At 47.8% G+C, this 27,355-nt stretch overlaps 2 protein-coding genes across 2 annotated transcripts in view; both read left to right on the top strand.

Annotated features, from left to right (window-relative positions):
- Positions 1 to 21,297, top strand: part of LOC129072259 (NACHT, LRR and PYD domains-containing protein 1-like) — an 87,173-nt gene extending 65,876 nt beyond the window's left edge. Inside the window, exons 16-23 of the mRNA XM_054575674.1 lie at positions 2,870 to 2,975; positions 4,325 to 4,548; positions 14,800 to 15,059; positions 15,627 to 15,752; positions 20,266 to 20,292; positions 20,512 to 20,599; positions 20,736 to 20,863; positions 21,127 to 21,297. Of these exons, the coding sequence (XP_054431649.1) occupies positions 2,870 to 2,975; positions 4,325 to 4,548; positions 14,800 to 15,059; positions 15,627 to 15,752; positions 20,266 to 20,292; positions 20,512 to 20,599; positions 20,736 to 20,863; positions 21,127 to 21,297 (1,130 nt within the window). The remainder of the gene's footprint in view (positions 1 to 2,869; positions 2,976 to 4,324; positions 4,549 to 14,799; positions 15,060 to 15,626; positions 15,753 to 20,265; positions 20,293 to 20,511; positions 20,600 to 20,735; positions 20,864 to 21,126) is intronic.
- NLRP1 (NLR family pyrin domain containing 1) overlaps positions 1 to 27,355 on the top strand; it is a 96,796-nt gene that overhangs the window by 10,242 nt on the left and 59,199 nt on the right. The window lies entirely within an intron of this gene.

Here is a 27,355-nt window from a genome sequence, read left to right as displayed (position 1 = left end):
AGGTTGACCCAGGAACATGCCTAATAAAACTCCTAACAGCCATTTTCCATCTCAGAAACTGATTTCATGGAAGCCGACCTACAAGGTTCGTGAGGGAGGTGGATGATTCCATGATTCTGGTACCTGAGCTTGGAGAGATCACATGGGGGTCCCAGGATAACCAGGCTTCCTTTGTGTTCACAGCCTCTACAGGACCTGGCACAAGAAGGAGGAGGAAAAGATACTTAGGGAACACAACCTGGACAAATCTGAGAACTGCAAATGGTGAGAGTGGGGCGGGAGAACAGGAGGGAGGCAGAGAACTCCCGGGAGCAGACCCTGGCCCGGGGCCCAGGCCTTAAGGCTGGTCCGGGGACGTGACCAGAGCGGTGGTGGGGCGAGGTGGAGGCAGAGACAGACACACCCAGAAAAGCAAAGAATCCACAGCAGCCAGAGTGAGATTCCTTGATTCTTTGCTTATTTGCTTAGTACAAACAAAATCATGCCCTTCTCTGCTAAAACCTTTCCACTGGGTAAGTAAGAAGATTAACAAATTAAACAGTGAATAAGTGAGCGGGTGAGATTTGGATCAGGGGAAGCAGTGACCAGGAGGGTCAGACAGAGACAGGGAGAGAGAGCTTTGAGGGGAACAGACCCCCTCACACCCCTCTTCCATGTACATGCGTGATGTACACAGCCCAGCAGGAGGGGCAGCCACGGGAACAGGAGAACCCGTCTTCCCTCTGGGCACCTGCTGCAGCCCCTTGTCCTTTCATTGTGGTGCAATCGGCCTGTGACTGCAAATGCCCCTGTGTCCTGGGTCTGAGGGCCCCGCCTCACCTGGCGTGGAAGGAAAGGTCTTAGAGGCTTAGCGGGCGGAGCCCTTCATCATGGACACGCATTCCCCTCCAACCCACAGGGTGCTACACACGGGGACCTGAGCAAGGGCCCAGGTCCCAGGAGCTTCACTCAGCAGGGACACGGGCCCAGGTGACCCCGTGCGGGTATCACTGTGCCTGGGGTCAGGGAGAATGCACTGATGGGCCTACTAGGCTCTGTCGAAGGGACCTGAGCTGAGTTCTGAAACATGGGAGGGCTTAGCTGGGCCAGAAGGGCCAGTTCCAGGCAGAGGTGGGGTCCCTGCTCTGAGCGCCTTGGAGGAGCAGAGGAGGCGGGAACAAGGAGCGCTGCTGCTCTACGTGTGGCCCCTGGGCCAGCAGGTCAGCCTCAGCCTCACCTGAGAGCCCGTTCAAAATGCAAATCTCAGCAGGCTCGCCCTGGGGGTGGGTTGGGGGGGAACACCCTCGCCTTTCTTCTCCCTCAGGTCAACAAATCCTAAACTCTAAGGGACGCAGGGAGTCTTCCAACCAGGAAGCAATGAGTAGTGGCAGCTTGTCCCCTGCGAACTCCTTAAACTTGTCCCTAAGGTCACCTTTTCTCTGACTTTCTAGTGAACCACAAAGAGCCTGGCCTCTGCTCTCTCCTGTTGCTTCTTCTATCCTAGCCCTTCCTTGTTATGCTGTCCCGGCTTTAATAAATACACTTTCGAAATTAAAACTCCTGGTGTGGACCTTGGAGAAGCACCGGACTGGACATGAGAGAGCAGGGAGTGTGGGCACAGGTGGGGTTGAGGGTGGAATGGGGGGAACAAGGGCACATGTAGGCCTTTAGGCCACATCAAAGAACTTTTTAATTCTACCCCCAAAAATGATAGAGATTTTGGGGCTGTAGCAGCAAAGTGCTGAGATCGGATCATATAGAAGCTCAGCTGCTGTCTAGAAATGGGCTGGCAATGGACAAGAGAAGAAGCAGGGACCCCTACGAAGGGGATGATGTGGTCAAGCCAGACATGCCAGCGCCTGGGCCTGCGGTGGAGGATACAGAGCAATAGAGAAGGGACTAGAAAGGAGAACTATTCTATTGCCACTGTCGAGAGGAACAGTCAGCTCTCAGAGGGAGCGAGGAATCAGACCTGCACCGCAGTCCGGCATGGATGGCTGGGTTGAGGGGGGCCGTTCGTGGAGACAGGGCCTATGGGAGAATCTGGGGTGAAGGCTGAGTTGAAATTCAGATGAGTTGGATTTAAGGGGAGATGCCATGTAGACAGAACCAGCTTCCTCCAATATCTCAGGGACAATAAATAACTGTGTGTAGGAAGCCAAGTCTGATGATTCCTAAGGAGGCTCCAGGTAAAGATCAGAGGGATGATGACATGTCCCCGCTCAAATGGCAGGAACCGGAAACAGGTACTTTGAAGAGGCCAGAGAGGAAGCATCATGATTTGGGATAAGAGAGGGGGATGGGGAAGGGCATCCCCTCCATCCCCTGCCTCTGGTGTGGGTCCTGGCAAACTGCCCCCTAGGACAGCCCCGCCCCAAGCGAGAACAGCCGCACCTGGAACCTACAGGACCTCTGCTTCCCTCTCTCCCAGCCTCAGGGGCTGAGGACCCTCCTCTCCAGAACGCTGCTGCCACGTCTCAGACTTTGACCAGGGCCCAATCTCCCAGACCCACACTGGGCTAATGAGGCCTAGGAATCACCTCTACATTCCCATCCATTCATTTTTTTGAAACATCTTGGTGGAGGCTGGGAATAGCAATCCCTCTGGACCAATGGGAAGAGGCGGGTGGCAGCGGTGTGGTCAGGGGGCAGCCCTGTTGGGCCTCCTCAGACAGCAGGCAGGCTGCCCAGGAGCAGGGACAGAGGCTCCAGACACGCTCCCTGCCAAGGCCCAGGCAGATCCGACTTGGGAAGGGCCCTCCGTGGTCAAGCCTAGGGCAAAGAAGGACCAGACAGAAGAACCTAATGCTGACCCCCACCCTGCTGTTCCAGACGGGAGCTCCCCTCATGTAGCAAAGGTGGAACCCTTCTGTCTGTCTTCTCCCTCTAGTGAATGAAGATGACTTCTGGGTCCCCACAGGGCCTGAAGATGAATTCTGTGTCCCCACAGAGCCTGTGGCCACTCAGGTGCTTGACGAAAACAGGAGTCTGTACGAGTGAGTGAGGGGACTCTGTTGTGCCTGGCTGGCCACCCCCGACCCTCGCCACCCCACACTGGATTCCATCAGATGCGCCACACCCCACTCATGGCCCATTGGGTCCCCTCCCTATGCCAAGCCGCCAGGAAGAGGCAGGGCTGAGCTACTGGATTGGTGATCTTATTATGGAAAAAGAGATTTCCTTATGAAAAGTTGCAAAGAAACACAAAAATACAGTCCAAAGAACTTCCACTTACTAATTACTTGGTTCCAACAAACCTTTCACCATATCTGTTTCAACCATTCACTTTCCCTCATTTTGTTGTTATATTATTTTAAATCTAAGCTATCAGGTGATTTATCCTTAAATAGTTTGTGGTACACTTGGAGAAATGCAAATACTGGCCTTTTCTTCCATAAACACAATACCATTGTCATATCTAACAATGTTTACAAGTTATTTTTATATCACTGAATACCCAGTCTGTATTCAAATATGTCACTTGTCTATGATGCATCCTTTCAAGTGGCTTGTTCTAATCAGGATCCAAACACTCCACTCAAATATTGTTTGATTTGTCTCATAAGTCTCATTTAAATCTCATTCCATCATTATGTTTCTGTTTCATAATAATCCACTATGTAAATTACCATACAAGTAACATGGAGCCCGGACCTGAACATGGCAGCCCTGCCTTCCAAGGGCTCCGGTCATAAGTAAGAAACGTCTACAACATTAGTCCCCGTGCCTCTCATAACACCATTCACTGTCCCAGACACGATCTCAGCTTGGAGGTAATGTTTTCCACAACTTACACATACGGGAGCTGACATCCCAGAAACCCACTCTTTACCAACGGGAAACCTGGGGAAAGTGTACAATCTCTGTAGAGTGTTTCTTTAAGCCCCAAGTGGTTATCGTTTCTATTACCATATAAATTGCTTTAAGTGTTGAAAAACGGGCCCCTTAAAAACAGTAAGCCTTCCCTATTGTGTTATTATTCATATTACTATTATTCCCATCATCATCGTAGGGACAGCTCACCTCGCCCAGGCCTGTCCGAGCTGCCAGCACACACTGGGGCACTTACTGCTCACAGCTGCGTGAGATGGTGCTCTTCTCACTTTACTTCCACAGGAGAAAACTGAGATGAGGGAGGTTCAGGGACTTGCTCAGGGATCCACAGCGGAGAGCAGAGGGGCCAGGACGCAAACCCGAATCCCTCTGACTGTGGGATCTGAACTCGCAGCCACTCTGCGAGACAGGCAGGGCCCAGCATGAGGTCGGTGGGGTCAGACACACAGCTGGTACTCGGTGAGGTGTGTAGAGCGATTAATTCACTGCCTACCCCTTCCTGTTTTCCCAGAGTTCGCTTCCCCATGGCTGGCTCCTACCGCTGGCCCAACACAGGTCTCCACTTCGTGGTGCGGGGGCCCGTGACCATTGAGATCGAATTCCGTGCTTGGAAAGAGTTCCTGGACCAGATCGTCCCACAGCACAGCTGGATGGTGGCCGGGCCTCTGTTTGACATCAAGGCCGAACGAGGAGCCGTGGCAGCTGTGTACCTCCCCCACTTCGTAGATCTCCAAGGTGAGCAGTTAGGGGGTGTGGAGGGAAGGTGACGGTGGTGAGAGAGGGCCCGGAATGGCTTCAGGCGGCAATGTCCCGAGGGAGCAGTTTTGGCTTCCTGAGGCAGACTGAGAGGGGGTGGTTACAGAAGTAGAGACAACTTTCTCTCTCATTCCACAGTGTGCTGGCATATCCTTTTTGAAAGATTTTTGTTCCAAAGCGTCGTAATTACTTTTGCCTGAATGCCTTGAAAGCTTCCCTCAATTGAAAGTCGTCTCCTCAGTAACAATAACAACTAGCAGTAAGTTCTCCTCAAATAGATGGTATCACTCAGGGTCCCTGGAGGGAACATAATATACTCAGATGAGATTTTTAACGAGACTTTTGAAGACAAGACTGTTTGCAAAGTAAGGCCAAGTAAACAAAGAGAGGTTGTGGTACCTGGAGACTAACAACAAATGGGAAACCATTGCTACTGCCACAGTCGGGGATGACAAACAGTGTCACCAGACCCCACTGGAGAGCTCAAGCCAGAAATGAGGGGCACCCAGTAAGAGAGGCAGTCATCATGGTTACATGGCTGTCCCAACCTCTCCGACCTCCAAAGACTTCCCACAGATACAATTACAAAAAGTATAAGCTCTCAGTCAAAACCTCAGAAACCCTGAACAAGGCATCATAAGTGAGAACCAACAGAAATCTCAGGTACCAGACATCAGTCCTAGAAATAGTGTTTAAAGAATGAGCAAGAAGCAATAAACTATGAAAAATAATAAATCAAGTTTGTGAAAACAAGCTAAAATGACAGAAAATATAATAAAGCACAAATAAGAAAAGATAAACTGACACCGAAGATACTATGAGAAGGCCTAACATACTTTTAATCAGACTTCAAAAGGATATAGAGAAAAAATGGAGGTGTAATATTCAAAGGGAGAATTGCCAATAAATTACTAGAATTGATAAAAGACGTGATTTCTTTTTTGTTAATTATTTTTATTGATTATGCTATCTCAGTTGTCCCAAGTTTCCCCCATTTCCCCCTCCACCCAGCACCCCACACTCCCTCAGGCAATGCCCATTCTTCATGTCCATGGGTCATGTGTATAAGTTGTTTGGCTACTCCTTTTCCTATACTGTTCTTTACATACCCATGGTTATTCTGTAACTACCTGTTTGTACTTCTTTCTTTTTTAAGATTTTATGTATTTATTTTCAGAGAGAGGGGGAGGAGAAAGAAAGAGAGGGAAACACCCATGTGAGAGAGAAACATCGATCAGTTGTCTCTCGCACACTCCCAGCTGGGAACCTGGCCCACGACCCAGGCATGCGCCCTGACTGGGAATCAAACCTGCAGCTTTCGGTTCACAGGCTGGCACTCAGTCAACTGAACCACATCAGCCAGAGCCTATTTGTACTTCTTTATTCCCTCACCTCTTTACCCATCCCCCCACATCCCCTCCCATCTGGCAACCATCAAAACCCTCTCTGTGTCCATAATTCTGTCTCCGTTCTTCTTATTTGCTTTGTTTGTTTTTTAGATTCAGTTGATAGTCTGTATTTATTGCCATTTTATGGTTTATGCTTTTGATTTTCTTTTTCTTAAACAAGTCTCTTAATTTAACATTTCACGTAATAATGGTTTGGTGATGATGAACTCCTTTAGTCTTTTTCCTTGTCTGGGAAGCTCTTTATTGGCACTTTGATTGAAAGAAGGAGAAATCTTAAAAACCCAAACCAGGAGAGAGAGAAAGAGAGAAATCAGCACTGAATCAATTACAGTATATCTACAAAATACAGAAGTCTAAGGGTAGGTTTTAACAGTGGCCAGAAAGTTATTGAGTAAGGTGCTGAAATTAAGATGTCGCCTGATTTTTCAACAGAAACAATGAAAAGCAGAAGACATGAATGATATTCTCAAAGTTTTGAGAAAACAGCCTCTCAATCACAAATTACAACCTCAGAAAAATTATTTTTTAGGAAGAGAGGTTGACGTCGGAGGAAAGGTAGCATGAGAGATCCCCTTGGTCTCTCCTCCTGAATTTTCAACATTTGACCAGCTATAATTCAATGAATGTGTAAGCAGACCTGAGAGATCCCCACAGGGAAGTATCTAAAGTTGGGCAAATGGGAACAAACAGGGGAGGCAAGAAGGCAGGAGAGCTCAGACAGCCACAGACACAGCCCTGCAGCCTGAAGTTTGCGATAGGTTCGGCTCTGAGAGGGGAGGAAGCTGGCTGTGGCCTGTGCTTCCTTCATCAGGGAGAGCACAGAGTCTCAGCGGGCACCTCAGCCAGAGTGCACAGTGCGAACTGCAGCTGAGCCAGCTGAGACAGTCGAGAACCCAGGAAAAGGACAAGGACAAGGACAAGGCACAGGCATGCTGCCGTGACTCAGCTGTCCCGTGGTCAGTGTTTCCAACAAAGGAAAGGAGCCCCAGAGGTCTGACACCCTTACACTCCTAGATTTCACCTCCCAGCACCCTTGGTGTTGGGTTTCAGAGCACATCATCTGTAAACCCAAGGGCTATTACATCGAAATCCTTATTTCCCTCTGTGACTGATCCACTGTTGGGGTGCAGACGGATCCCTCAGCGGAAGTCAGAGGTTGCCTCACCAAGTGGGCCAAACAAACCCATCCCCAAAATCATTGGCATGCTAACTGCAGCCACAGAGGTCAGCTTTAGGATTTCACAGAGCTAAAAAATCTTGTGCCACCTACTGGAAAATAGTAGAAAGACCTCTTCATGGAAATCTGCTACGCAATTGTCAATACGTGGATGCCTAGGAATGGAAGGAGCCCAGCAAATACCACAAATGACCAAGGGAGCAAGGCATCTCAGAAAGAAAATGAAAAGTCTCCAGAAAGCAAACTGGGACACAAGGAAATAGGTGATATAAATAACAGAGATTCAAGATTGCAGTTCTGAAAATACTCAACATGATGCAGGAAAATACAAAATGAAACTCAAAGCACTCAGAAAACAAATTAATGAACAAAATGAGTACTTTACCAAAGAGACTGAAATTTTTTAAAAGAGCCCAACAGAACTGAAGATGAAGTATTCAATGAAGGAGAGCAGGAATGAACTACTGAGCATAGGAAAAAGAGCCAATCAGACGGGGGAAAGAGTTAGTGATATTGAAGATAAGAATCTAGAAGTGATGCAGAGGAAACAAGAGAGACACCTGAGTGTAGAAAATGAAAGAGCTCTATGAGAACTATCTGGCTCAATCAGAAAAAGCAATATGAGAATTACAGATATACCAAAAGAAGAAGAGAGGGGGTAGGGAACAAAGAGTCTATTCAAACAAAAAGTGGATAAGAACTTTCCAAAGCTACAAAAAGAATTAAACCCTCAAATACAAGAAGCAAACAGAATACCTAGTTAACTTAATCCAAAAAGATTCATTGTATTAAAACTGTCAAAAATTAATGAAAAAGAAAAAATCCTCAAAGAAGCCAGGGGAAAAAAATGAAAGCAACCTACAAAAGAAAGCCCATCAGGTTATCTTTAGACTTCTACACAGAAACTCTACAAGTCAGAAGAGAGGAGAACCAAATATTCAAAATATTAAAAGACAAAAATTACTAGCCAAGGATAATACATCCAGCAAAGTTATCCTTTAAATATGAAGGAGAAGTAAAACCTTTCCAGGCATAAATGATTGAGGAAATTTATCACCAGAAAACCTCTACTGCAAGAAATACTCAAAGGAGTTAGTCCACCTGAAACAAAAAGTAAAAGCTCACAACACTTTGAATAAGATTACAAAAAAAATAAAATAAAAAAACCTTACAGTATAAACAGGGATAATCTGTGATAATGAAAACATACAAAAGGAGAATTCAAAACTTTCAACTGACAAAGGGGGATAAAGAGCATATGCGCTCAAAAGAAAGGAAAATATACCATCTATATGCAACTTTTTAAAATGAACTTAGTGGTAACATGCACGAATGCGCGCATGCACGCCCTCCCCCCTTCCCCCCCCCCACACACACCCCAAAACTGAGAAACTTAGCTTAAAAAAAGAGGAAACTGCCCTGGCTGGCGTGGCTGAGTGGATTGAGCACTGGCCTGCAAACCAAAGGGTCACCGGCTCGATTCCCATTCAGGGAACATGCCTGGGTTGCAGGCCAGGTCCCTAGGAGGGGGTGCATGAGAGGCAACCACGAAAGGCAACCACACATTGATGTTTCTCTCTCTGTCTTTCTCCCTCCCTCTCTCCCTCCCTCTCTCTATAAATAAAAAAATAAATAAATAAATAAGGGAAACAGAAGAAAGAAGCATGGAATACACCAGACAAAATCAACAGACAGAAACACAAAGGAAAAGGAGCTATGGAAACACAGAGCTACTAGAAAACAAAGGATAAAATGGCTATAGGAAGTCCTCATGCATCAATTATTACCATAAATGTAAATGAACTGAATTCACCAGTGAAGAGGCACATACTAAGAGACTGAATCAAAAAACAAAACACAACTATATGCTGCCCTCAAAGACACATCTAAGCTGCAAAGACAGAGGCAGATTGAAAGTGAAAGGGTGCAAAATAATTCTCAAGAAAATAACATCCACAGAAAAACAGCTGTAGCCATACTTATATCTGACCAAATAGATTTCAAGATAATGTAAAAAGAAACAAAGATGGGCATTTTATAATGGTAAAGGGGATGCTACATCAAGAAGACAACACTTCTTAATATATATGCATTCAATCAAGGAGCACCAACATATATAAAGCAATAACAGAACTAAACGGAGAAACAAACCAAAACACAATCATTGTTGGGGACCTTCATACTCCACTGACAGCTCTAGATACATCATCCAAACAGAAAAGCAACCAAGAATTATCAGCCTTCAATCACACATTAGATCACACGGATATAATGGGCATACACCGTCTTTCATCCCAGCTCATCCGATTACACATTCTTCTCCAGTGCACATGGAACAGTCTCAAGGACAGATCCTGTGAGCCTATGCTGTTTCACAAAACTAGCCTCAACAAGTTCAAGAAGAATGAAATCAAGCCAACCATATTCTCTGACCACAATGCCTTGAAACTAGAAATCAGCTGCATAAAGGAAGTAAAGAAACCCACAAGTATATGGAAGTTAAACATCATACTACTAAAAAATGACTGGGTCAAAGGGGAAATAAAAGGGGAGATCAAAAGACATATAGAGACAGATGAGATTGGCAATATGACATGTCAAAACTGTTGAGATGCAGTGAAAGTAGTAATAAAAGGGAAGATTATATTATTACACGCCTATCTCAAGAAAGAAAAAAAAATCCAAATAAACAATTTAACATTACACCTTAAAGATCTAGAAAGAGAAGAATAAAAGCAACCCAAAGTCAGAAAAAAAAGGAAGTAATAAAAATTAGAGCAGAATTGAATGAAATAGAGAACAAAAAGACTACATAAAAATTAATAAAACAAAGATCTGGTTCCTTGAAAAGATTAATAAAATTGACAACCCCCTGGCTAGGCGCACTAAGGAATAGAGAGAAAAGGCCCATGTAGACAAAATCAGAAATAAAAGAGATGTTTCCACAGACACCACAGACATACGAAGGATCATACTAGAATACTACGAAAGACTATAGGCCACCAAATTCAATAACCTAGAACAAATCGATAAGTTCCTAGAAATATGTAACCTTCCTAGGCTAAATCATGAAAAATTGGAAAGTCTAAATAGACTGATCAGCAATGAGGAAATTAAAACAACCATCAAAACCTCCCCCAAAATAAAAGTCCAGTACCAGACTAATTCGCCACTGAATTCCACCAAACATTCAAAGAAGATTTAAAACCATATCCTCTCAAACGCTTCCAAAAAACTCAAGAGACAGTACTTCCTTACTTCTTTTATGAGGCCAGCATAACCCTGATACCAAAATCTGATGAGGATAACACACAAAAAAAGCAAACCACAGACCAATATCTCTGATGAGTACTGATGCAAAAATTCTAAACAAAATATTAGCATATCAAATACAACAATACATTTTAAAAGAACACATCGTGATCAAGTGGGGCTCGTTCCTGGGGCACAAGGATAGTTCAACAAATCAATCAATGTAATACATCACATTAACAAAAGAAAGGATAAAAATCATCTGATCTTATCAGTAAACGCAGAAATAGCATTTGATAAGATACAATATCCATTTATTATTAAAACACTCAATAAAATAGGAAAAGAAGGAAAGTATCTGAACACAATAAAGGCCATAGATCACAAACCCTCAGCCACTATCACACTCAACAGTGAAACACTGAGGCTTTCCCTCCAAAATCAGGAACAAGACAACGATGCCCACTCTCACCATTCTTATTCAATATAGTTCTGGAAGGCTTAGCCAGAATAATAAGGACAGAGAAAAAATAAAAGGCACTTAAATGGGGAAGGAAGAAAGAGTGTCACTTTTTGCAGATGACATGATTCTGTACATAGAAAACCCTAAAGACTCCATCTAAAACTACTAGAAGCAATAAACAAATACAGTAAAGTTACAAGACACAAAATCAATGTACAAAACTCCTCTGCTTTCCTGGAAACTTCAGAAAAAGAAATGAAAAAAAAAATTCCTTTTGCAATTGCAACCAAAAGAATAAAACCTGTTTTTTATTCTTTTAAACTTAAAAAAATGTAAAATCCCTAGATACTGAAAACTATAATGTATTATTAAAAGAGATTGAAAAAGATACAAAAAAATGGAAAGATGTTCCATGTTTATGGATTGACAGAATCAACATAGTTAAAACAACCATATTACCCAAAGCAATACACATATTTAGCATAGTCCCCCTCAAAATCCCAATGTCATTTTTTAAAGAAATAAAACAAAAAATCATCAGACTTATATGAAATCACAAAAGATCCCAAGTAGCCAAAGCAATTCTGAGAAAAGAGAACAAAGCTGGAAGTATCACACTAACTGACTCCAAGTTGTACTGCAGAGCTACGATAATCAAAACAGCATGATACTGGCAGAGAAACACACACAGAGATCAATGGAACAGAACTGAGAAACCAGATATAAGACCACATGTATAAGGACAGGTAATTTTCAACAAAGGAACCGGAAACACACAATGGAGTAAAGAATGCCTCTTCAATAAATGTTGCCAGGAAAATTGGAAAGCCACATGCAAAAGAATAAAGACAGATTACAATTTGTCCCCAAGTACAAAAATTAATTCAAAGTAGATCAAAAACTAATTATAAGATCTGAAACAATAGACTACATAGAAGAAAACGTAAGTGCTAAACTTGACCTTGGTCATCGAGAACATTTTATGAATTTGACCCCTAAAGCAAAAGAAATAAATGCAAAAATTAATGAATGGGATTGTATCAAACTAAAGAGCTTCTTCACAGCAGAAGAAACTGACATGAAAACAAAGAGGCAACCAACTAAATGGAACATGATATTTGCAAACAACAGCTCCAACAAAGGTTTAAAATCCAAAATATATAAACATCTTATAAAACTCAACACCAAACAAACAAACAATCCAATTGAAAAATGGCAGAGGACCTTAACAGATGCCTCTTCCAAGAAGATATACAAATGGCCAATAGATATATGAAAAGATGGGCAACCTCACTAGCTATTAGGGAAATGCAAATCAAAACTTCAATGAGCTACCACCTCACACCTGTTGGAATGGCTGTTATCAACAAGACAAATAATAGCAAGTGTTGGAGAGCTTGTGGAGAAATGAAACCCTAATTCACAGCTGGTGGTAGTGTAGACTGGTATAGCCACTATGGAAAACAGTCTGGCGATTCCTCAAAAAATTAAGAATGAAGTTACCATATGACCCAGCAATCCCTCTCCTGTCTATCTACCCAAAAAACTCAAACACATGTATTCACGAAGACATATGCACACCTCTGTTATTGCAGCATTATTCACAGTGGCCAAGACATAGAGACAACCAACGTTTCCTTTGATGAAGGATTGGCTAAAAACACATGGTACATATTCACAATGGAATACTACTCAGGCATAAGAAAAGATAACATACTGCCATTTGCAACAACGCGGATGAACCTTGAGAATATTGTGCCAAGTGAAATAAGTCAGTCAGAAAACGTTAAGAACCGTACGATTTCACTCACATGTGGGATATAAAACTGAAACTCATGGACACAGACTGCAATGTGGTGGTTGTCAAAGGGAAGGTGGCAAGGGTGGAGGGGGCCTAATATATGGTGACCAAAGATGGTTTGACTGCAGGTGGTGGGCACACAGTGCAACATGCAGGTTTATTATAGAAATGAACGCTGGAAACATATATTATCCTATTAACCAATGACACTCCAATAAATTTAGTTAAAAATTTTATAAAGAAGGTAAAATAGACATATGAAAACAAACTAAAAACAAGATAGCTTTCCACAAACAAATCCTCACTGAAGAAAATTCTAAGGGATGTATCTCAGGAAGAAGGAAAGTGGTCCCGCATGGAATGTGTGAGGTGCAAGATGAAAAGATCCGCTAGTATACAGAGACACATCTGGATAAATCAAACCAATGATGAATAAAGCAATAAAAATAATGCCTGATGTGTGGGGGTTTTGAAAAAGGAGAAAACTAAAAGCCAACACCAACGGCAAGTAAAAGTGCAAAAGAATCTGAAGGTCCTAGTGTCGTTCACAAGGAAGTGAAGGCGGCACTACTCCTGTCCCCCTGGTTAAGTGCTGAAATACTTCTGTACTGATCAGGACAGAGGAATTCTCCATTTTCTTAAGACCACAAGTGACCTGACAACATCACCCGGTGCTGGCCACAGAGGCAAGGAGCAGGGCCTGAGCACGGGAGGCATGGACAGGGCGGCTGAGGCGGCATCTCTGCTCAGCCCCCAGTGCAAGCGGAGGTAGAGTCTGAGCCCACGGGCAGCAGAAGCAGCGTTGTGGCCAGGGGCTGAGGCTCAGGCTGTCCAGTCCAGGCCATGAGAGGCATCAGGTGCACAGCCGGCCAGTGCTGGCTGCCAGAGGCCTGGTGTCTGTCAGCTTAGTGAAAAAGTTAGAGGGACCTGATGCAGTTCCCCTGTGAAATCAGGACTCAGACAGGAACTCTATTTAATTATGATAGAATGATTTATTAAACAATGCCTGTTATAGCTTATACCTTTGTATGCACCTAGATGATATGCACAGTTTACTTAGCAAATAAAGGAGGATATATTTCTAATTATTAACTTAGAGTCATACCACATGATGATGATTTGGTCAACAACAGACCACATATATAATGGTGGTATTCCCTCTAGCCAAGCTGTGCAGTAGGCTACCACCTAGGTTTCTGTACGTTCATTCTCCAAAGTTCACACAATGACAAAATTGCCTAAAACTGCATTTCTCAGAGTGCATCCCATGGTTAAGCATTGTGTGACTGTATAGACGGATATATTGATTTATGGTGTCATTCCAGTACTTACATATATTTAGTGTCACTTCTACATATAGGCACTGATTTACTTTAGACTTTAAACACACACTTTGAAATATTTGAGTCCTCAGTCAAAAACTATATACGTACGTAAGGAGGATAATTCACAAACTAGAAGAATAAATACTGAATATGAAAACTAAACAAGCAAAGAGCTGCCCAGACCCAAGGGTACGCTCATCTGTTGACCCATTGACCCACTGAAGTGAATTTACAGAGGACAGACACTTGGGAGCATCCACTTAGTCAAGTCCTGGCCACACAGCTGGGTCATCGCCTCATGGGGGCGGCAGGTTCCCACGGGAAGACCAAGCTCGAGGCCTGCCCTGACCCGCACAGTGATGGCGGAGGAGGTTCTTCCACCAAAGGAAGAATCTGAAGGGAGGGTGACAGACACTCCACAGTGCACACTACCCATGTACACTCCATCTCCCACTGCAGTTTTTCCTTACTGTTCTCTGCCTGCCAGGAGTCAGGCCTGCAAGCTGCACTCAGCAGACCTCATTGTTAGAGAATCCAGCACAGGTAACCATGGGTCAACACATCCCCCGGATCCAGCACCAGGGGCTGAGTAAAGGTTTAGCCTGAGGGGCTTCCCCTGGTGCTCCCTCTCTAGCGAACCCGTTGCCAGCAGCTGCAGTAAAACCCAGGCCCAGTCCTGCCGGCTCTCTTTGCCGGGTCCCCCAGGGAGGCCGCTGAGCCTGCACCTGAGGCCCACACTGCCCCAGCCAAGCCTGACTCAGCGAGGGCATTAAATCCCTGTTTCTCAAATCCATTCTTTTCAGGAAAAAACGTGGACAAATCCTGGTTCCAAGTGGCCCACATGAAAGAAGAAGGGATAGTCATGGAAAAGCCAGCCAGTGTGGAGCCACACTACATAGTCCTGGAGGACCCCAGCTTCTCCCTCCTGGGAGTCGTACTGAGACCTATCCGGGCTGTCCTGCCCATTCCCATCAGGTCCAATGTGTTGCTCTACCATCACCTCCATCATAAGGACGTCACCTTCCACCTCTACGTGATTCCCAACGACTGCTCCATTCGCAAGGTGGCACCAAAGCCAGAAAGGCGGGGCCAGGGTCCAGGGTGGGCTGACAGACACATGACTTGCCCCCAGACGTACCCCTTTGGGTCAAAGGGGCAGGAGGATCCACCTCTTCAGCAGGGAGGTCGAAGGAGATGAGCCGTCCTGGCCCTGCTCAGCCATGGACTGGTTTCCGAAGCTCCCCCGGCCGGGTGCACTGCTCCCTCGCTCACCTCTGGACACATCACTCATCACTCACAGCTCACCAGCCTCTTTCCTGGGGTCAGAGGATGGGAGGGTTCCATACCCAGAGCTGATCCCTTTCTTCCACTCTCACTTCTTTCCTAATCCTGCTCAAAACTGGCTGTGAACATGGCAGAGGCAAAGTGTGGGGCTCTCTGTGTAGCCATCGGGGGGAGCGGGTGCGGATAACCAAGGGATCAGAACCCCATGGAGGGTATAGACCCCTCCACACACAGAAACACGTGGAAGCATCACTTCACTTTGCTCAGATCACACTCCTCAGGGCAGAGTCTCTGAGCCAGACCCAGAAGCCCTCCTCCCCTGATCTGTGTTCTGTGTGCCCCTTAGGCCATAGATGATGAAGAAAAGGCATTCCAGTTTGCGCGACTACACAAGCCGCCCCCAACGACACCGCTCTACATGGGCTCCCGATACACTGTGTCTGGTTCACAGGAGATGGAAATTATCCCTCAGGTGAGCAGCCCAGATGTTCCCCCCTCTAATGTCAGAGGTCATACTTGGAAATAGCTGTGGGGCTGGTCTCAGAGTTTTCGGAGGACAGGCCCAACTGGAGTAGAGCTGTCAGCAAGTAGGACTTGGGGTGCGAGGGAAGGCTTCAAGTTTGGCAGAAGGTAAGCTAGTAGGAGGTAGGGTCACATTCAGGAAAGGGATGACACTCGGGTGGACTAGGGGAACTGATGTGTGTTAGGCTCCAGGGTATCGATGTTCTCCAAGCAAAGCCACCAGGACCACACCCATAGCTGAGCACACTGGGGTCAGCATTCATCACAGCCTGAGAACACGCACCAATGAGAACCGGGGGCCTCTCAGGACAAGGGTCTCAGACAGAACCTATTGGTGATTTGGGTTTTTGTTTGGTAACTTGGGGGAAGATCTGAAGAAATGGAGGTTTGCTCTAGATCTGGAGTTGTCAGAAGGCAGTGAGGGTCTGTCGTTGGGAACCTCAGTGACTTTGTCTCCAGGGAGGGCAGGCTCAGCCAGCACCAAGCTATAATTTTGTAAGGAGGAGTCACTAGTGTGGTAAGGCCGTAGGGTAGGGTAGTGTGGTAGGGTGATAGTGTTTGGCATCATGTGGGTTGCACAGCGCCCTGTCTACAAGGGATATTCTGAGATTGTGTATGTCCAACAAGAGGACATCAGGGCAAAGGTGTCAGCACAGGTGCATTTCTAATGACGCTGAGGTCCAGCCGGGAGCATCAGATCAGTGCCTGGACATCAGGGGCTGGCTTTGTCCTCTCTGTCTCCCCTTTCCACCAGGGGTGGACACAGTCAGGCCACTGGACATTCATCCGTGACCTCCACCACGGCCCTGATTATGCTGCTCAGGGTCAGGGCGTCCACTGAAGGACAGTCTGTGGTGGAACCAGGGTCAGTCCTCTTCCCTTCTGTTGCCAGACGAGGCTTTGAACTCTCTTAAGTGACGATGACAGGTGGAACGGATATACAGTACTTAGGAGGAAGTGATATGTGTCTTTTCAGTAGGGACACATGAACCAAGGGATAAATATCTTACACTTTCCTGCTGTGTCAGTTGTTAACACAGGACGAGAGACATGACTCAGTCATTCAACAAACATGCACCCACTGCCAACTGTGCTGTCTTCAGTTGGTACCGTCATAGAACAAGACAGAAATGCCATGCCCTTCAGAAGATGACATATGGTGGTATGAGCTCTATACAAATAAAAAATTTGTGACCAAAAACCATGAAGTGCTGTGAGCAAAGCACAAACCAGGCCGTTTGAGACAATAACTAGGGCTACTTTACGCTGGGTGGTTTGGGGCAGTGTCTCTGAGGAGCCACATTTGAGCTGAGACCTGAATGACAAGAAGGATTCTGGACATTGGAGATTTGTGACAGAGCCCTACAGGAACAGAGGCAGAGAGGAGCAGGCCCCCTTGACACCTCCATGTGACAAAATAGAGGTCAGTGTGGCGGAGATCACTGACTGCTCAAGGGGAGGAGGTAGAAGGGGTCACACAAGAGACAGGTTTCCTGGGGCCCATTGACCACGTTGCCCAGATATGGAGTTTGGATTTTGATCCAAGTGCAATGACCATGTCTTAGAGGGTCTTACTGGCAATACAAGACCTGATTTAGTTTCATGCAGATGCCTCTGGCTGCTGGGGAAAAATGGATGATAAGAAGTTGGGAATGAAAACAGAAAGACAGGTCAAAAGGCTAATGCTATAGCGCAGGCAGGAGCCGATGGAGGCTTGACTAGGAAGGTAGCAGTGGGGATGAAGGTAAGATGACATATTCAGGGATGAGTTGGAGGTAGAGCCAACAGGACTTGGTGTATGGGAGAGAATTGTAGGAGGTGTGGATGGTGGCTAAATCTAGAACAAGAGCTCTCAGGGGGTGGTAGTGCCATTTACTGAGTGTGGGAAATGGGGGAGGGAGTGTGTTTGGAAGACAGTTGGGAATCAAGAATCTGTCTTCAATGTGATTTAGAAAAGGGAATGAATATCAATTTTCTCTTGGTTGAAAGTGGGTCAAGAATAGGATCCATTGAGGAGACAAGCAGTGGGCTGGAGAAATGAGGATTTGGGGTGAAGATGGGGGAGGTGGGTGGGGTGCAGGGAGAGGACTCTGACTCAGGATGTGTGAGCACGACACTGTGGAGGAGCCCTGACTCATTCATGGGGCAGCCAGCTGTGTCCTCTTTCTTCTGGGTCAGAATGTGTGGAAAAGGAGAAAAAGAGCAGAGCCTGAGGTGGAGATTTATTTTAGTACAGGTCATCCAAGGGTCTCCCTGGGGCTGAGGAGGCCCAAGAAGGCTTCAGGTGGGGAGAGACCTCACTTGCAAGATGAATTGTGGCTTCTCACATAATGTCTCCTTCTACAGGAAGTGCAGCTCTGCTATCAGAGTGCTGGAGAAGCCCAGCCCTTCTCTGAACTCTATGTTGGCCGTTTGAGGTCAAAGATCAGGCTGTTCCTTAGACACAAAGAAAAAGGAACTCTGGTATGGGAGGCCTTGGTAACATCAGGTAAAGTCAAGACAAATGCAAGGACTTCAGAAAGTCAATTACTGTGTGTGTGTGTGTGTGTGTGTGTGTGTGTGTGTGTGTGTGTGTGTGTGTGTAAGAGAGAGAGAAAGACTGTCGTATCACAAGTTACTGATGAGAATAGCCCAGAGAAGTTAATTTTTCTAGTTACGTAAGAATTGCATGAACAAAATTTGAGCTCAAGTTCTCAGACTCTAAACTCCATTCCCTCTCCCATGCACTCTCATGTCGCCACACTGCCCTCTGTTAACACAGCTTGACAGCCATAAAACCTCTGGCAAATTTTCTCATAATAGATGGGACCCGAGCTGAAAGAATAAGACCCGGATGATAGTATGATTGTATGAATTAAGACAATTTTGGCAATAGCAATACTCTCCCTGGGTCCTTAAGCTTTCTTCACAGTAGATAAGAATTAAATAATAAATTTGCAGGAATGAATGATACTTTACTGTCTTTTAAATGAGCACTGACTCCCCCAAGAATGTCCCCTAAGCTTTCCTTGAAGGGACAACCAGCACTTGTTTGCCGTGGAAATAAGTTGGATGTGCCTCCTGAGCTGCTACAAGGGCTACCCGGTGGGGAGAGAGGGAGCGGGTTTCCCTGAGTCTCGCTCGGGCCCCGTCACAGGTGTGGACTAACTGGCCCAGCATCAGGCCTGGGTTTAAGTCGCAGTCTCGCGCTTATTGCTGGGTGATTTGGGGGAAATTACTTAACTCATTTGAATGTCTAGTTCCTCATTTATAAAATGAAGACGACAATACCTGACTTGTATTATTGCAGAAAAAATTAAACTAGTGATGTATTGAATGTCATCTCAAGCAGCAATCCTTAGTAAATATAGCAATATTGTAATTTTCTCTCACATCAAACCAGTCTCTTCCTCCCTCAGACTTAATTCTGCTCTCACAGCTGATGGAGACTCCATCTCCATCCCCATAGGAAAGCCTTTCAGACACTTGAAGACTGATTGTGGCCTCCCTTAAGTCTCCTACTATGCAAGTTGAACTCCTCTAGCTACTCCCATCATTCCTTTTATATTTTGCTTTTTAAAAACTTAGCCATGCCACTCACCTTACTCAGCAGATGTGCCCATCTGAGGATGAGCCAGGATGGACTCTAAGGCCGTCCAGTCAGCATGGAGGACAGGGATCTCCCCCTTCCCTCCATCTACATGCACCCGGGTCTCCCAGCACCACAGCAGGAGCTCCCCTGCGCTAGAGCTCACCCCCCACACTCTGTGGTCACGCTGAACTTGGATGAGCCCTAACTCTCAGGCTGTGTTAATAGGAGTTGCTCTGGAATCTCCTTTCTTCTCCATATGCAAGTAATTGAAACCCCCTTCATTCATTGATACTGTTGTTTGTTCTTATCCCATTGAAATTAACCCATTACTCCCAGTGCTAAGATTTTCTCCATCTTGACTCTTGATTCTCACATCAAAATCCAAAATATACAGTATGAGTCTATTGGGTAGGACAGGGGAAGAGTATTTGGAGGAAAATGGGGACTACTGCAACTGAACAACCATACAAAGAAAAAAAATAATAAAGCAGTGTGAGTCTAGAAGGCCAAGGACAAGGAGGTAGACTTCCACTGAGAAAAGAAGATCTCATGGTTGAAGCTATCTACCAAGGACTCGGTTATTTTTCCACCAGGGTTCCATTCAGGCCAAGACTGAATTAAAACATGTCTTCAATGTTGAGGAAGAAATTACTACATCCCTCTCTCTTTCTTTCTCTCTCTTACCTTGGTTTCTGGGCCTCAGTTTCCCCATATGCAGGAAGAATGGAGTCACCTGCAACCATTTCTCTAAATTCTATTAGAATTAGTCTGTAGCTTGTTCAAGGAATCCAAGGATCTGAGAAGTAAGACATGTGTAGCAGTTACAAGGATTATCATTTGTCCTAATAACTAACAGTGTTACTGAACTCTCTTCATATCCATTTTCTTCCAGGAGACCTCAGACCTCCACGCCTCACAGGTGAGTAACAGCTAGTGGAGACCACAGAAGCCGTGGAAGTTCTGGGATGTGCTACCTGCTCCTGAGGGGGATGGAGGGGAGGGAGTAGAGAAAGGAAGAGACTCTATCATTGCAAACTCTACAAGGGATCAGGCCTTGGACAGTGGTGTGTGTCCCCGGAGCTGAGTCCTTCCCCATCCTTCTTATTCTTGCCCGTGGAGACCCTGGCACTTTCCACAGAACAACCCCAAGGGCCTCCTTCATGAACCCAACCCCACACCCAGCTCCAGCAAACTGCTGGCCTGGCAGCTGACATGCAGGGGCGGAGGTATCTCTATGTTTTCACAGGGGCAGGACCCAGGGAGGCAGAAGAGGTGAGTGAAGAGTTAGAGGTGGAGAATCGGAAGTAGCCTCAGTAGTAGGAGCTCTTCTTTATTTGTTACCAACTTTATATTCACCCCCAGGTGCCCCAGGAGATAACCTGCACTTTGTGGACCGGCATCGGGAGCAGCTAGTGACTCGAGTAACGTTGGTGGATCCAGTCCTGGACAAGCTATATAGAAAGATGATAAGTGACGAGCAGTATCAGAAGGTGAGGGCTGAGCGCACCAATCCAGACAAGATGAGGATGCTATTCAGCTTCAGCAACTCTTGGGACAAAACCTGCAAAGATAAACTCTACCAAGCCCTGAGGGAGACCGAACCTTACCTAATTAAGGATATCAGGGAGAGGGGGGACCATGGGGGAGAATGGAGCAGGGACCTGATGTGAGTCCTGACTCTTCCTCACCCCTTTTGGGTCTCAGCTTCTTCACCTCTACACAAGTTGCCCTCTGACTTGCCTCTATTCTGAAGCCATGGAACTTCAGTGATGCCTTTGCTGGGCATTACATGTCCGTGCCCAAAAATGCCCCGCGGGTGCCCAGGCAGCCTCCTTTGGCTTTCACGGGACAGCTGCCCAGCTGGGATGACAGCATCTCAGGGGATGTGCATGTGCAGCTGGCAGGGCGTCTGCAAACCTTGTAGGAGCCTCACCCCAGATCCTTGTCAGTGGCCGCCACAGCCAGGCTTCGAGCCCCCTCTGTGCCATTCAGGTGTGGGGAGGATCAGGGAGAAATGGAACCGGCCACCTCTGCTGGAGACAGACCATGGAAATGGACACCTTGCAGGGTTTAAATGGCTTGTAAAGAGGGGCAAAAACAGATTTATTTTTTACTTGTCAATGTTGAGCTTGGATTTTCTAGTAGCTCAAATGGTGACTTGTGCTTTTTGATATTTAGATGGATTCCTAGAGCCAGGAGAGGGTGAAGTACAAGGCCGCGGGGAGTACCGTCTAGGTCTTAGCTTCGATGACTTCCGCTGGGGCCAGTGAGGCCCTGTCCCGGCAGCTGGATCAGGCACCCCTGCCCTGTGCTCCCGGAGCACCCTGTGTCCCCCCCCATCAGAGCGCTCAGCACAGGGCATGGTCCCTATTGCATTTCTGCTCGTCCCTCCCCACTAGATCGTAAGCATTCAGAGGACAGGAACCATGTCTAAGCAGATTATTGCCAGGGCCTAGGACAGTCCTTTGCACACAGTGGGTTTTTTATTAAGTGGGGGTTTATGAGTAGGTACATGATAGGGGGACATTCCCCAAATACCTCCTTCAATTCCCTTCCTGGCCACCATACTGTCCGTGGAATTCAAAGGCCCACCTCAGTAATAATTCCCCCATTAGCAGGCCACCCCCTTGGCCCAGTTAATCAGTCATCTTAGAGTTAAATCGGTTGGTGCTGAATCATTTGCACTGATGTTGTTCTCCATCGGTGAGAGCAAAGCTCCTCTCAGGTTGCGCCTGCCCAATATACAGCAGCCCAAGTTGATTGTACCTCCCTCCCCACTTTGTCACCCTCCCCCCTTCAGAGTCTCTTCTTCCTGCCATCTACTTGGGTCTCACCCGCTTTCCTTACCCTCCACCGCACAACATAAGGTGTCTCTTCTTTATCCTCCCCAACTCTGATGGCTGTTATAAAGGTTAAATGAGATACATGTAGGACATCCTATGAGTGTTCAGCGCCTAGACAGTATTTAATAAGCGGTAGGTATAATCCTTAGGTTTCACTGCGCACAGGGTAGGGGAGTGGTCAGCATCTCTCAACCTTCCACAACTATACAATAGAGAATTCAGAAGGGGGTAGGGCAAAAATTTCAAAGCATCATCATCATCAGCATCATCAGCATCAATCACAGAAAAGGGAAAACACAACACCTGTCCCGATAGCTTCATACACACCTGCAGAGGCGCCACCTTGTCGACTCTTTGACTTTTTTGCCCAGGCCACATGCTACCACGTGCAACACGTTTAGCTGACTCTGTCGGGACCTTCCTAGGACTCAGGCAGTTCCTGAACTTTGGATCTGAGCTCTTGGAGATGTGCCCTATGAAAGTGGAGTTTGGCGGGACACCTGTACTTTGAAAAGGATGTTCTTTCCCTAAGATTCAAGAAGCTGGGGCTGCTTTCTGGTCCCAGGTAGGATAGGCCTGTGCAGAAAGGGAAATACCATCAGCACTCTCACCCTAAGACTCTGGCGCACCTCCTCCAAGGACAAAAAGGGGGCACAGTGAACTTGCTATTTGAATGTAATCCAGGCCAGCTGCCCGTGAGGACAGTTTCTGTTGAATGTATTCTGAATTTAATGTTCTCAGTGTTATTAAGAGAGAAACAATATGCCAGTATGCCATAGAATTTATTTCTGCACCAAATGGCCAGGGCCCACTGTAAGTCCATGAGGAACAGGAAGAATATTCTCAGGAGAAGCCTCTTTACTCCTGTTGCCTTACACTGGGCATCGCGTTGCACGGGACAGAGCCCATTTATAGGATCTCATTTATTTCATTCTCAAGGTCCAATCCAGATCCTCACACAGGGAGCTCCGCCCTCTCCTCAGGAAGCTAATGGTGAGGCCTGGTAGCTCAGGGCCTGTCCCAGGCACTGTCCTCCAGGTTTTAACTCCCTGCTCGGGCCGTGACGGTTGCTGGGGCCACAGGTCAGAGGGTCACTGCCGGCGAAGTGTCTGGGGACAGCCTCCCCCACCTGCCATGTCACCTCTAAGTACGCCAGGTCGGTAAGAAGCGAGAATTCCTTCACAGTGGATTGAGGGAGACAGAGACAAAGGAGGTAGGTGAACAGCTGAGCAACTAAAGCCAGATGAGGGGTCAAAAGTCCCTCTCCTCCCACACCAGACCCTGCGAAGCGGATGGTTCACACCTCTCCTCCTCAACCAGACTGCGGGTAGCTTCAATCACCCAAGTCAGGGACATAGATGACAGAGACCCAGCTTGTGCCACTAGTGTCAGACAAGTCCAAAAGAATGAGGTCACAGGAACCAAAAAACAAGAAATCCCATCAGCGCCAGACAAATACAAGATCGAGGAGAAGCTGACCAGCGAATGATCCCGAACCCCACTACCCCTCACCTTGATGCATCAGCCTATTAGAGGACACACCTGGAAGCTCAAGAACATTCTGATTAAGACCTCCCCTAAAATTTCCTCCTGCAGAAAACAGACACAAACCCTCCGGACAAAAGACCTAGTGTGCAAACTTCACCCCTCCCTCCGTCCCGCACCCTGCTTTTCTCAGGCATGTAATTTTACTTTCTCTCTCCTAAGTTCCCAGGGTCCTCCTCTCGCCTAACTTTTCAGGGAGCAAAAGCAGCCCCGCCTCGGCTCCACGCTGCTGCTGGGACTGCCTTCCCTGAGTCCAGGCGGCCCAGCCCAGGCTCACTTCTGTTACTGTGTCCTGCTTCTTCCGTCATGGGCCCTCCCTTGATTCTCTGTCCCAAGCTTTACTAAACATGTTCTCAGAACCACCTGAGCTCCTGTCTTGAGACTGTCCTGCACAAAGTCAAGACCACCTTCCAAGCTGTGCCGAACAGACCTGCCCCGGCCCGGTCCCAGTTCATTTTTGGTGAACTGAGACGGGCCACACTTTTAGCCCTGGAGGGAGTGGCTCAGGGAATTGAATGCCAGCCTGCAAACCAAAGGGTCACTGGTTCAACTCTCAGTCAGAGCACATTCCTGGGTTGTCGGCCAGGTCCCCAGTGGGGACGGGGCGGCTTCAGAGGCAACCATGTTGATGTTTGTCTCCCTCTCTTTCTTTTTTCCTTCTGTCTCTAAAAATAAACAAATAAAATATGACACGAGGAGGCGGGGAAAAAGAAGAAGAAGAAGAAGAAGAAGGAACAAAATGAAATTCCCGACTTTTGGGACAACCCAAATTGCCCTCAACAGTTGCTGAGGGTACGAGGACATTTCCAGCAGCCCCAGAATGTGTTCAGGCGGCGAGAGAACACAGGCACCTGTGAGGCTGAAACCGGACAGGCACGAACACTGAAGTCACAGTCTGCCAGTGCGGCCACCCATCCCTGTCCTGTTCTCTAAGTCTTACATGTATGAGTTACTTAACCCTAATGACAAGTCTGGATAGTCTTGTTCTCCACAGAAACAGATCCCATAGGATGTGCGTATGCACAGAGGGAGAGAGAGTGTAAGGCGTTGGCTCACACGACCACGGGGGCTGGCAGGCCCACCATCGGCGGGTGGGCTGGTGGACGAGACCCAGGGCGGCGCTGGCACAGCCGTCTGCCGGCAGGGCTCCCGGCGGCTCAGGGGGGTCGGGCTTTCCTCCTGTTCCGGCCATCAGGTGATTACAGGAGGCCGGCCACGCTCTACTAAGCCCAATGTTACACATTTAAATGCTCATGGCATCTAAAAACACCCTCACAGAAACATCCAGAGTAAAGTCTGACCCACTATCCGAGCACTGTGGCCCAGTCCAGCTGACATAAAATTAACCATCACAAGCACCGTGACGACAGATACTACTATCATCCTCCTGCTGCAAATAAATGGAGGCAGAAAGGCGGTAAGCGATGTCCCTGAACTCTCACAGAAACCAAGGGGTGGACTTGGAGCCCACCCCCTGGCAGCTGGCTCCAGAGTCAGCCTCCTGCCACGCCCAGGCCTCGGGGAGAAACCGGGCTCCCCGGCATGGAGAACAGGGAGAGGCACGTCCACCGCAGAGGCCTCTGGGGCTGGTGCGGCCCTGCTCCCTGCGGGCCCAGCAGGGAGCTCTGAACTAGGTCACTGTCTCTCACTCTCAGACAAGCTGTGACGGCCTCCCACGGGTGGGACGCAGCCAGTGGCTGTTTCCAGGTTCTGTACTCTGCACCCTTGGGAGCATCGGTGCCAATGTCTTACACCAGCGCCCGACAAAGATGACATTAGTGTTGGGACCAGACGCCCCTATCCCACAGCGGGGGGACCCAGGTCCGCCTGCCCCCAATCACCCACCCCCAGGTCCCCTGACACTGGGCCCGTCCACTCCCTTCGGAGGAGCCGCTCCCTCACCTCTGCCCGCAGGAGCTCAGTGTCTGGGGACCCGGTCCCTTCAGCAGAGGCTTTCACTGTTTGCTGTCCTGCACGACGGGAGCAGGCTGGGTTAGGCCCCGGCATCTTGGAAACGCCGCGCCTGAGGGAAGCCTGGCTCTGAGGGCGGCGAGGGTGACGCCTGCGTGCGGTCAGGCGGTGCGTGCGCGCGCGGTGCGCGGCCAGGACGGCGCGCGGCGGGCGCCTCCTGAGCGGCCCGCCTGCCCTCCCCCCTTTTTCAGGACGGCCCCCCACGCCCCCACAGGCCGAATGGCACAGGAACAGCCATGTTTACACAACGGACCCTTTTCCCCAACCGCGGAGAGGTGAGCGGGCCACGTCCTGGGAAGGACAGAGAGAGCCGGCCTGGAGGGGCCGGGCACGGAGCCCGCCGGTGGGGAAGGGAAGCGGCGGTGAAGGACGGAGACCGTGGGCAGCGAGAACGCCCGTCTTCCGGTCCCTGCGTCCCCGGCGTCGCCAAAGCCGCGTTCATCTGTGCCCTTGACTGCGTGGACATTCTGCTGCCTTTTCATTGTCGCCTTTTTTGCCTAAGCTCATTCTGGTATCTTTTCTGGTATTTGCAAACAGGGGTCCAAAACAACCCCACAGCCCTCGATCCCTGTAGGAATAAAGCAGGAACTTCGTGAACTGAATGCCTTTCCAGGATCTCTCAAATCTCTCCCCTCTTCCAGCCATGCTGTGTGTCCAGCCTGTGATTGTCATTTGTTCTAGTGACCCTTCCTTCACGAAGACCCAGATTCCGTCTTAATCAGGCACTGGCAGAGCACGGCCTCCCGGGGACCCTCTTATCACGGCCCGGCGGACCCTGCATGTCGTGAAGCTATAAGCCAGAATGCTGGGGGCACCGACTGAGAAATATGTGGGAGGTGTTAGACTGAGAACAGTGGACTGACTTGTGGGACAACACAGAGGGGCAGCACGGGAAGCCACTAAGTTCCGATGGGAAGGCAAGGACAGGCTATTGGGAAGGCCTCTCTTAGGAGAAAAGCCTGGGGCAGAGGCATTCCCGGACGCAGTCATAGTCACAGGTCAATCCAAGGCAGAGGAGAGCCAGCGGGAAGGACGCTCAGACCTGCAGGCGGGCCCCAGCCCACTGTTAATGGCCACGCCCTCCATAGCCCTTGGTCCCAGAGACTCCTCCCCTTCTTTAGACCACAGGCCTACTTTTGGGAAGTCACACTCTGCCCAGGGTAGGGACCCTTTCTCTCCTCAGAAGCACAAGGTCCTCTGTCCTCCCTGTCTGGGCAGCTTCCGACCTTGGAAGTACAGAAGAGAGCTCAGGGCCCTGTCCTCTGGGGCTCAGTGGGTGGAGCGTCATCTAGTAACCGAAGGTGGGGGGTTCGATTCCCAGTCAGGGCACATACCTGGGGTGCGGGTTCATCCCAGGTCTGGGTGCGTGCACGTGCAACCCCCAGTCCAGGCATAGAATCCCCAGTCCTGGCGTATCCCCAGCCATGGCATGTACACCAGCAACCATCGATTCTTCTCTCCAAACCATGTCTCTCTGTCTCACTGCCTCCTCTCTTTCTAAAAGAGGCAAGTGAAAATGCCCTTGGGTGAATATGCTGAGAAAAGAGCTTTATTGCTCAGGCTCCACAGACAATGCCACACCACACGTAGCATTTGGATATAAAGCTGACAACTCCCACAAAC

The sequence above is a fragment of the Pteronotus mesoamericanus genome, unplaced genomic scaffold, assembly GCF_021234165.1.
Source record: "Pteronotus mesoamericanus isolate MK-2021 breed Mesoamerican mustached bat unplaced genomic scaffold, CSHL_Meso_final contig_317, whole genome shotgun sequence".
Taxonomy (NCBI): domain Eukaryota; kingdom Metazoa; phylum Chordata; class Mammalia; order Chiroptera; family Mormoopidae; genus Pteronotus; species Pteronotus mesoamericanus.
The sequence above is the reverse complement of the archived record's forward strand: the minus strand, read 5'-3'. Positions and strand labels throughout refer to the sequence as shown.